The sequence below is a fragment of the Doryrhamphus excisus genome, chromosome 3 (genome assembly GCF_030265055.1).
Source record: "Doryrhamphus excisus isolate RoL2022-K1 chromosome 3, RoL_Dexc_1.0, whole genome shotgun sequence".
NCBI classification, from domain to species: domain Eukaryota; kingdom Metazoa; phylum Chordata; class Actinopteri; order Syngnathiformes; family Syngnathidae; genus Doryrhamphus; species Doryrhamphus excisus.
Genome location: NC_080468.1, coordinates 17,403,700 through 17,415,613, shown reverse-complemented (window position 1 = coordinate 17,415,613; position 11,914 = coordinate 17,403,700). Strand labels below are relative to the sequence as shown.

Below are 11,914 nucleotides of genomic sequence, written 5' to 3'. Positions count from 1 at the left end.
TTTTTTTGTATTTTTTGTTTATTGATGAATAAATAATCATGTACTATTGTGGCGGTCCATAATAATAACTTATGTAATAAGACCTGATCTTGTGCAACAGAATTATTAACATTGGCATATTTGGTCAAAGTGCCTGGGACAAGTTCATTGAAATACGCCCCAAAAATGACACAAGAAACCAAAATGGCCGACTTCCTGTTTGTTTTAGAACATAGGTTCTTGCGACTTTTTTATGCGTTCCTTCACAAATGATGTCTCCACCATATTTGGTGACGTTCTGTGAAACTACTCTCATAATAATAAAGATCGCAATTTCAAAAGGGCCTTACACCTTTGACTCGATGCTCGGGCCCTTCCACCACTATAGGTTCTTGCTCGGGCCCTAATAATAATAAAGATCGCAATTTCAAAAGGGCCTTCCACCACTATGACTCGGTGCTCGGGCCCTAATAATAATAAAGATAGCCGTTTCAAAAGGGCTTTGCACCACTATGATTCAGAGCTCGGGCCCTAATAATAATAAAGATAGCAGTTTCAAAAGATCCCTTACACCTTTGACTCAGCGCTCGGGCCCTTCCACCACTATAGCCTCTTGCTCGGGCCCTACTAATAATAAAGATTGCAGTTTCAAAAGGGCCTTCCACCACTATGACTCGGTGCTCGGGCCCTAATAATAATAAAGATAGGAGTTTCAAAAGGGCTTTACACCGCTATAGCTTCATGCTCGGGCCCTAATAATAATACATAGAGTAGTTTCAAAAGGTACCTTACACCTTTGACTCAGCGCTCGGGCCCTTCCACCACTATAGCTTTGTGCTCAGGCCCTAACAATGCATGAAAATGACTTATTGACCAAGTGACAGCTGTCAAATAACCTACTACTATTTCTTGTGCCCCTCATGTTAGCATAGCTATTGCATCGTTGGTGTTTCCCAATGAAAACCACCAGCTAGCGCTTCGGTGCGACCTCATAGTTAGGAGTGACTTCCTGCGGGTCAGAGGATATCCATCCTCCCCTTTCAGCATCCAAACAGTCCAACAACAAACATGGCGTTTCTGAACGCCTCTCTTGTTTGGCCTGGCTGCTCGCAGACGCTCTTTGATTGATGGGCCCGAGCGGCGAGGGGCAGCGGGAAGATGGAGCGGGGGCCCGATAGCGGGGGCCTCCAGATAGTCTCTGATTCAGGGGGTGTCAGATGGTGATAAACAGAAGGAGCACTCGGACCAGGAAGCAGGAAGAGCGAGAAAAAAAAAAGCCCAGGGATGTCACGTCGGCTTATTTCACCACGCTGACAAATGGAGGCGCAGTTCGCACAACTTTGCTTCCTCCTTTACGGCCTTGCTGCGTGTGTGTGTGTGTGTGTGTGTGTGTGTGTGCATGTCAATAAGAAATATAAGAAATATGAAATAGAGCTGTGTGTTTTACGTGGATGCTGTGTTGTCATGGTAACGTATGTCCTCTGATAGCAAAGAAAAGAAATGGAGAGCACCTTCCTCTCCTCTTTGGTATCAATAGCATCACTCCTCCCCCGCCTCCCGCCCCCACCCCCCTTTCCCACCCCCTCCCTCGCTCTTCTGTCGCCATCCATCCACTTTCCCATTTTTCCTCCTCCGATGCTCCGACCTTATCTTTCCATTTTATCTCCTCTCGGAGTTTGGGCGCCATTTCACCTCCTCTTCGCCTGTCGCTCATCACGGCGTCACCGCCGCCGAGGGAGCCCTCGGCGGCCGTGGCGATCCAGCCAGGAGGAAGAGGAGGAGGAGGTCACGGATGACACGTGCACACGCGTGCGCACACACCCGATGGTCACGAGTGGTTTAGTTTTCCACGGCGACAAACATCTTTTATCTCCCCCTGGGCGACATTCTGCAAATGGCAGCCATACCTGAGCGACTCAGGCGCTCGCTGGCGGCACGCAACGCCTGACAGGAAGTAGACCGGAGCTGACACCGTGACCCCCGACGTCACCGCTTTCAAAAATATTACAAACACGATATTACAGCCATCAGTATATATAATATTACAAAATCTCTCAGTATGACGACTGCAAAATACAAACGCTATCATCTCTGGGAGGTTGTGGGCCTGGTCGGGGCCCAAGAGGGTGTGGCCGGCCCCGAGAATCGATCAGCAGGTCCGAGTCACGGCCCTGCGTCGTGTCATCCTGCCCTAATTAATGTAATGAATGTGATTAGCTGCTATCAGAGGCATCACAGGAGCCCTCTTCCTTATCTTGCCGTGCTTCCTGGGGTCGACAGAGCGAAGCAATAAAGGGACGGGACAGGGGGCGGGGCTTGAGATTGACAGGACCAAAGATGCTGATCCGGAATAGGGACAATTTTACCACAAATAGATCACTACTCATGTCTTAGTGTTAATCATGATCAGCATCAATTGGTACACCTGGCAACAGAGAAGCCAGCAACATGAAGAAAACGTCATTGTTCACAACAATGAATCTGCGTCTTTTACATCATTTTTTTACATCATTGTTGCTGTTAAGATCAGCAACAAAGAAGACAGAAAAACAAAACAGGACGTCACGTTTGGGTTGGTGGTTGGAGAACTTCAGACAGGCAGGCAAGCATTATAGACGGTACAACACTGGCCTCTGGTGGATAAGTTTGGCTACTGCAGCTTCGTCATATAGCTGGGAAAAACCCGTTATTTAGTTTCAACTTTTTTTTTTTTGTTTAAAAAATTGTTCCAAATATTTAAGCTTCTTCAAATAATACAAGAGTAGAGTATTTCTAATATTTCTCCTATTATTGATTCATTTTAGTGTCCCCGTCATATCGTTTGCTATGTAACGTATTGTCATTTTTATTACCACACAACCTTTACATGTTTTGATGAACTTACGCATCAATTATAAAGTTATAAAACAATATTTAAAGACACCAAACCATTCATTACAAAACGCTCTATTGTTGTTTATCCAATACATAATGTTTGTTAGATTGCTTTAAAGCTAAAGGAGAATATGCTAATGTGTTTATTCACCCAAGCCTGTGATTGGCTTACTGGTGTCAGCTGACCGTACAACTACTCCACACGAGCACCGGAAGGAGCACCTTTGCGTCATAGCGTTGCGAAGGCAGACATAGTTTGGGAGAGAACGGGCAAGCGTTTTAACTCACACGGATAGCAGTCATAAAATTATAATAAGTTCACAAATTAAGAATTATGTTTTTAAAATTATAAATAAATACCCATTCGCCTTATGTAAGACACAGTGCTCACCGGCTTCCGTATGAAAGTAGCACGTGACTAGTCAACACGGAAGTGGCGGCTCGAAGTAAACAGCAATGGCTCCTACTTTCTTGTGTGTCTTTTGTTAGAAATAAGACTCCGGTGCTCCTCGCCGCGTGGAGATTAAGATCCCGAGCGGTGTCAGTTGAGACGAGTACGGATCGGAGACGTGAAAATGACGCGCGTGTGGATGATAGCAGAGTGTTTTCTCATCTGCGTCACTCTGGCGTGGAGCAACGGCGGAGGAGTTTTTGCCAAATCATCCCGGAGACCAAACGTCGTTCTCATCCTCACCGACGACCTGGACATCTCCATGGGCGGCCTGGTTAGTAGTGACGGTTCCGGTGTGTACTGTTTGACTTGTGGACGTGCAGTCTGGGGGTAGTTTGACTGAGCTGTGAGTGGGGGGCGTTCCCCGTCTTCTCCATGACAGATGCGTGGTTCATAAAATGAATGTACTTTGAGAAGCGAATAGTACTGATTGTGTGGTACTGACTGTGTGTACTGTGTGTACTTGTCATGTTTCTCCTCAGACTCCACTAAACAAGACCAAAACACTGATCGGTGATGCTGGCATCTCCTTCACCAATGCAGTAAGTATTAGTGTAGTGTTTTACTCAATGGTTTTCACTGCAAACCTTTCATAATTTTAGGACAATAAAGTATATTATAACAGGAAAGACGGTGGCAATTTTACAATAATAAACTTGGAATTTAATAAGAAAAAAATAATGGAAATTTATTTGCATAGAGTTGACATATTAAAGTCAAATACATATTTTTTTTAATTCGTAACATTATAAGAAACAAAACAAAATACATTTTTTGAATTTTTTTTTACTTTTTGAGTTTGAGGAGAAAGTCATAACAGATATAAAATCACAATATTACGAGAAGAAAATGAGAGCTGCAATATTTTGAATTTTTTTAAAAACAATCAAAAAAACAAAAAAAATTAAAAAAATAAAAATAAAAACAATCGGGGGAATATTGTAATTTTACAAGAATCTAGTCAAAATATTAAGGGAAAGAAGTTGTATTTTCAATTTTACAAGAATAAACTCATAATAAGGTAAAATAATGTATACATGTCTACCAAGCCACAGGTTTATTGCACAGTTTATTGCACGTTTGTTGTACAGGATTTTTGGAGTACATTTTGTTATGGAGTCTGACAGCTGCAGGAAGGAAAGACCTGCTATGTCAATCCTTCAAACATGTTGGATTTATCAGCCTGTCACCAATGGACGCATGGGAATAAAGTGGAAAATATAATGGAAATAAAGTTGTAATATAATGGGAATAAAGTCATAATATAATGGGTATGAACTAGAAATATCATTGGAATAAAGCCGTAATATTATGAGAATAAAGTCCTACGGTTGTGGGTATAAAGTAAAAATATAATGGGAATAAAGTCCTACTGTTGTGGGAATAAAGTGAAAATATAATGGGAATAAAGTCCTACTGTTGTGGGTATAAAGTGAAAATATAATGGGAATAAAGTCCTACTGTTGTGGGTATAAAGTGAAAATATTATGGGAATAAAGTCCTACTGTTGTGGTCCAGTTTGTGGCCAGTCCACTGTGCTGCCCGAGTCGAGCCAGCATCCTGACGGGCAAATACCCCCACAACCACCACGTGACCAACAACACCCTGGAGGGAAACTGCAGCAGCAAAGCCTGGCAGAAGAGCGAGGAGGCCACCACCTTCCCCGCTTTGCTCAAGAACCTGGCCGGGTATCAGACCTTCTTCGCTGGCAAGTACCTCAACCAGGTGAGGAGCAGCACTTCCTCCTTCGTGAATGCCTCGACTTTAATGTTGGTGACCGTTTTGAGTGAGGACAAGCAGCATAGAAAATGGATGGATGGCTGCCGACATGCTGCAATGTTGCCTCTGTCCACCAGGGGTAGCTAGAGGAGCCCAGAGGGACGCTGACATCACTGCAGCGCCTCAGCAGGCACCAATGGAACGCTTTCCTGGGATGAAATTAAAATATATATTTTTTTATTCGTATTGGTACTTGTATACATATATATACGTATATATGTACTGGTATATGTATATTTCTTAGCTTCATTTTGAGTTATTATATGGAGTAACATACTGACAAGCGAGCGGCACAATATTTAAACTATTTGTAGTAGTTCTGAAGTACAGGAGATGTCACGAGATTAGAACATAGCCATAAATTAGCCGCACCGTTGTATATGTTGCACGGTTCAAAGTTTAAGACAAAAATTGCGACTAATACCTCGGAAATGACGGAAATACTACGAGTTAATCGTCCTATTGACCTTTTGTCTCATAAAAATACAACTTTTTCTATATCTGCATTTAGCAACCTGACGTTAGCATACTAGCATTTTTTTGCTATTTTTATGGGGTAGACACTTATCACATATATGACACTTATCGCTAGCATGCTAACATTAGCATAATAAATTTTTTTGCCATTTTTGTAGGTAGCCACTATTGCTATTAGGTGTCGGCATGTTGCTATTGTTAGCATGCTAACAATCATGGTAACATTTTAGCACTTTAGCACATGCTAACTTTAGCATGATAGCATTGTTTAAGTCATTAACGTTTCTATGGTATGTTTTCATGGTCAAGGAATGTACATATGTAGATAAAATAAACGTAAGGAGTAATATTTATGGTGATGGCGCTTGGCGGAAGTCTGCATTTTTAGTTTTTCGAATGTGCAGGGGCCGCACTTTGATCACCCTTGATGTCTGATGAATATGAATATGACCTTGAGGTTGTTTTGTGTTGCAGTATGGCCACTCGGAGGCTGGCGGAGTGGAGCACGTTCCTCTCGGTTGGAGCTACTGGGTCGGACTGGTAGGACTTTTTCTTGAAGTTCAAAGGAAAGTACATGAAGGAGTGTCGAGAAGATCATACATGATCCAAAATGAGCGACGTATGCATGAATAGTAACATGAAAAAATGTGTTTTCCCGTGAAGGAAAAGAATTCCAAATACTACAACTACACCCTGTCAGTGAACGGGAGGGCTCAGAAACACGGAGCGGACTACAACAAGGATTACCTGACTGATGTCCTGGTGAGACGCCGTCTAAGCTGAGGCCTCCTTGAGCCCACGTCTCCTCCTCCCTCTCCGTGTCTCCTTCAGGCCAACGTGTCCCTCAGCTTCCTCCAGTACAAGTCCAGCTACGAGCCCTTCTTCATGATGGTGTCCACGCCGGCCCCCCACTCGCCCTGGACGGCGGCACCGCAGTACCAGACCCGCTTCAACGACACCAGCGCGCCCAGGGATCCCAACTTCAACATCCACGGCAAGGTAGGGTTCCAGGAAAGTTCTGCTCCTACAAGTCGGACCTGCAATGACTTGGTGTTGCAGGACAAACACTGGCTGATCAGACAGGCCAAGACGCCCATGACCAACTCCTCCATCCACTTCCTGGACGACGCCTTCAAGAGACGGTCGGTGGAATCCCACACTGCTTACATGCCGGCATCTTCTCGTCATCTGTGTGGAACCAGCTTCTCTCATCATGTCTTCTTGGGTTGGCACCCGCAAGATGGCAGACCCTGCTGTCCGTGGACGACCTGGTGGAGAAGGTAGTGAAGAGGCTGGAGGTCAGAGGGGAACTGGACAACACCTACGTCTTCTTCACCTCGGACAACGGATACCACACGGGTACGCACACACACACACGAACACACACACACACACGTTGTAATGTAACTACAGTGGATGTCTTTTTACCATCTTACCTTTTTACCTTTTTACCATTTTACCTTTTTACCATTCTACCTTTTTACCTTTTTACCTTTTTACCATTCTACCTTTTTACCATTTTACCTTTTTACCATTTTACCTTTTTACCATTCTACCTTTTTACCATTTTACCTTTTTACCATTCTACCTTTTTACCATTTTACCTTTTTACCATTTTACCTTTTTACCTTTTTACCATTTTACCTTTTTACCATTTTACCTTTTTACCTTTTTAACATTTTACCATTTTACCATTCTACCATTCCCACCACACTCACACCAAATACTTTTCAATTGTTTCCAATTGTTTCAAGTTCATTAAATGTAATTACATGCTTTCCAAATGAATTGGCCACTCCAAATTGTCCATAGGTATGAATGTGAGTGTGAATGGTTGTTTGTCTATATGTGCCCTGTGATTGGCTGGCCACCAGTCCAGGGTGTACCCCGCCTCTTGCCCGAAGACAGCTGGGATAGGCTCCAGCACGACCGCAAAGATAAACAGTACAGGAAATAAATGGATGGTTGCATAATTAAATTATTTTTTGAATCTTTTATTCATTTAAAATTGTAACCTTAATTTAAAATATATCAAACAAAATTCGATTTTTCATTTTTATTTTTTAATTTAGTTTTGAATATTTTTTTAACTTGAATTTTAAATGCATAAACAGTTTGACAATGTGAAATTTTACATTAAAACAATACAATTATTTTTTTATTAGAATGTTGTATTTTCAATATTTATATAATAATACCATATATAAATATATAACAAACTTTTTTGTTTTAATATAATAATGTTTAAATCATTTTCATTTCATTTATTTCAAACTTATCTATAACATTATGGTTTATTAACTTTAATTCTAATTGAATTAGATTGTAATCTTATAAGAAGTAACCTTCAGAGATGTGATATATGTAGTATTCTACAGTGGCCACTAGATGTCAGCAATGTTGCATGTTTTATAGTAGATGACGTGTTCGTCCTTTCAGGCCAGTTCTCGCTCCCCGTGGACAAGAGGCAGCTCTACGAGTTTGACATCCGCGTCCCTCTGATGGTGCGAGGGCCAAACATCAAGGCCAACCAGACGAGTCAGGTGACAGCGTTTACCTTCTTTCCGATGATCCGGTCTTCCTCTTCCGGAAAGGATCATCATCATCCATATTCGCGTGTCCTTACGTCCGCAGTTTCTGGTGGCCAACGTGGACCTGGGCCCCACCATCCTGGACATCGCAGGACTCAACGTTAGCAAGACGCAGATGGATGGTGTGTCCTTCCTGCCCGTTCTGGTGAGACAGCTGGCACGCTTGTGGATCCGGGCTTTGGGGGGGGGGGGGTTGACGTGCACGGACATGAAACACAGTTGACCACCCTCATTGGTCTACGTAGCCAAAGGGGAGGGACTACCATAAAAAGGTCTTAAAACCACAAAACAGCCACAGTGTCTGTCTACTATATTGGGTAATAGGAGTGTCAAGGTGACTATAGGGGTGTTATATCATGTCTTGAGGGCTCTAATAATATGTTTAGGTTGTAAACAGGAAGGTCATAAAGAGGTTTTCTTTGTCTTATCTATTATTATGTCTACTATATTGGGTAATAGGAGTGTCAGGTGACTATAGGGGTGTTATTTCATGTCTAGAGGCCTCTAATAATGTTAAATAAGTGTGTTTAGAAGGTCATAAAGAGGTTTTCTATGTCTTATCTATTATGTCTACTATATTGGGTAATAGGAGTGTCAAGGTGACTATAGGGGTGTTATATCATGTCTTGAGGGCTCTAATAATATGTTTAGGTTGTAAACAGGAAGGTCATAAAGAGGTTTTCTATGTCTTATTTATTATAATGTCTACTATATTGGGTATTAGAAGTGTCAGGTGACTATAGGGGTGTTATGTCATGTCTAGAGGGCTCTAATAATGTTAAATAAGCGTGTTTAGAAGGTTGTAAACAGGAAGGTCATAAAGAGGTTGACAGTATTGGGTAATAGGAGTGTAATAGGAGTGTCAAGGTGACTATAGGGGTGTTATATCATGTCTTGAGGGCTCTAATAATATGTTTAGGTTGTAAACAGGAAGGTCATAAAGAGGTTTTCTTTGTCTTATCTATTATTATGTCTACTATATTGGGTAATAGGAGTGTCAGGTGACTATAGGGGTGTTATGTCATGTCTAGAGGGCTCTAATAATGTTAAATAAGCGTGTTTAGAAGGTTGTAAACAGGAAGGTCATAAAGAGGTTAACTGTATTGGGTAATAGGAGTGTCAAGGTGACTATAGGGGTGTTATATCATGTCTTGAGGGCTCTAATAATATTAAATAAGTGTGTTTAAGTTGTAAACAGGAAGGTCATAAAGAGGTTTTCTATGTCTTATTTATTATAATGTCTACTATATTGGGTAATAGAAGTGTCAGGTGACTATAGGGGTGTTATTTCCTGTCTAGAGGGCTCTAATGTTAAATAAGCGTGTTTAGAAGGTTGTAAACAGGAAGGTCATAAAGAGGTTTTCTATGTCTTATATATTATTATTTCGACTGCATTGGGTAGTGAGTGTCAGTACCCTTCGGTCAGCATACTATGCATGTGTACTTACAGTAGTACCAGAGTGTGTGCTCATGTTGTAATATAAGGGAAATGTGAGAAACCAAACGATGCTGGTGTAAGACCCCCACAGCCCACCCTGGAGCAAGCGTGTTATTTTATGTTTCTTTTATTTTGAAGGCCTGATGGTTTTTGAGAGCCATTCTTTGTGTTGTCGTGCACCCAGGAGGGGAAAACCAACGGCAGCGCTTGGAGATCAGACATCCTGGTGGAGTACGAAGGGGAAGGAAGAAACGTCTCGGACCCCGCCTGCCCCCTGCTGGGACCCGGCGTGTCGGTAAGACGAGCCTGTCGCATTCCGTAACGAATAACGGATTGAAAGCGTTGCGTGTGTGAAGGAATGCTTCCCGGACTGCGTGTGCGAGGACTCGTACAACAACACCTACGCCTGCGTGCGCACCGTCGCCCCCTCAGCCGACCTGCAGTACTGCGAGTTTGACGATAACGAGGTACCAGCTCCCTCCTTCTCGTCTTCTTGCTGGGGCGCGGCTTGACTGTGGCGTTCCTTCTAAACCACACCCCCCAACCCCGCAGGTGTTTGTGGAGGTTTACAACCTCACGGCCGACCCCTTCCAGCTGACTAACATCGCCAAGAGCATCGACCAGGAAGTCCTGGAGAAGATGAACCATCGCCTCATGATGCTGCAGTCCTGCTCGGGGCCGTCGTGCCGCACGCCGGGGGTCTACGACGCTCGGTGGGTGGGGGGGGGGGGCAAGGGGGAGAAACGTTGTGGTCAGTCTGTGCTCGGGCTCACCCGTCTTCTCTTCGGCAGGTACAAGTTTGAGCCGCGCCGGATGTTCACCGGCCACGGAAAGCCACCAAAGATGACGACGCTGTAAAGATGGCTGCTCTCCTTCGTCAACAAAGTTAAAATGAAGACAGACTCACTCGGCCTCAGCGGGGATTCTAATTGGATATCATAACGTATATTACACATTGGCTCCAAAAGCCCCCAACACCAAAGAAAATCATATCAATCCCTACAAAATATGAACAAAAAATATGTAACATGAAACGTTGACACGCAGAAAACCAAAATCCTTCCAAGTGATAACTGAAATGGAAGTGTCAGGTTCTCACCTTCTTTGGCCCCGTGGTGGGTTGTTTTGCCATATGCAATCAAAACGTAGTCAATTACAGCAAATGGAGGATAAAAATTGATATTTTTAAGAAAATGCCATTTCAAAATCCTTTTATATTATATTATTGTATTCAAGTAGAGAATAAAAACTATCAACAAGTTAAAAATATATTTTACAAATAAAATATTTATCAAAATAAAATGAGAGCATGCTAAAGTAGAAAATAAATACAATAAAATAAATTGTATGAAATATAAAATATAATTTTTTATTCTATTTATTTATTCTATTATTATTTAATATATTTAACAGAATGCTAAAGTGGAGAAAAATATATTTTATAAAGTACTATTTAACAAAAAAAGTAATACAGAATAAATAAATTGAAGTAAATGATAAAAACACTTTAAAATGTCAAAAAATAAAATTAAAAATTAAAATTGTTCAAGTAGAAATTGAAGTCTTTTAAAATTAAAAGTAAAATGAAAATTGCATCAAACCGAAGGAATCGCCGGGCGTCCTGGCGTTATGAATACACTGGGAGTCTTTGCTTTTGGTAATGGTTTAAAATAAGCCTCCATGGGGCCCAGGAACGTTGCATTTTGATCCAGAAGGTGAGACAGACAGCCTGCAAAATCTACATGTACTACTGTGAGTATTCATATATATATACATATACAGTATATATATATTAGAGAGATACAGTTGTGAAAGTGTTACCTTGATCTAACTTCCTACTTTGTTTTACTGCTGATGTTATTTTTCCACTCTAAAGTGGAGACCGATTTGTTCTTCTGATGACTGATGTTCATCAACTTGAACTGATGATGCACTTTCCTTTTCTCCTGTCGTGTTCGTGTGCCAATGAAAGACATTTCATATCAGAGACCAGGAATGTTGTATTTCTGTTGTCTACGCTTCACACGCTTCACACCTTCTTCTTATCTGATTGGTTGAACGTCCAACGCTCCATGGAGGACAGCCAGGAAGGGCAGGTCGGTGCTGCCCAGGTTGGCCCGCCCCCGGGACTGGAAAACATCGCTGAAGGCCCACGTCAGCCGGCCTTCGGGGTCGTGCAGGGAGGCCACCGGCCGGCCGTCCCGGTCCAGCTCCAGCACCGGAGCACGGCAGAAGCACCTCGTTGAAGCTCAGAGGAACCGCCTGACCGCAGACATCACAATCATTCCAACTTCCTTCTAATGCCCTTTTATGGTCAAGAACATG

At 42.4% G+C, this 11,914-nt stretch overlaps 1 protein-coding gene across 1 annotated transcript; it reads left to right on the top strand.

Moving 5' to 3' along the window:
• The first annotated feature begins 3,120 nt into the window (after positions 1-3,120).
• On the top strand, positions 3,121-11,576 carry gnsa (glucosamine (N-acetyl)-6-sulfatase a). The gene is made up of 14 exons (XM_058068793.1): positions 3,121-3,578; positions 3,787-3,846; positions 4,823-5,029; positions 6,035-6,100; positions 6,224-6,322; positions 6,392-6,559; positions 6,620-6,702; positions 6,801-6,919; positions 8,000-8,103; positions 8,195-8,296; positions 9,774-9,884; positions 9,946-10,056; positions 10,142-10,302; positions 10,381-11,576. Exons 1-14 carry the CDS (start codon positions 3,429-3,431, stop codon positions 10,445-10,447), a joined length of 1,608 nt encoding a protein of 535 aa, XP_057924776.1. The 5' UTR covers positions 3,121-3,428; the 3' UTR covers positions 10,448-11,576.
• Positions 11,577-11,914: the final 338 nt, after the last annotated feature.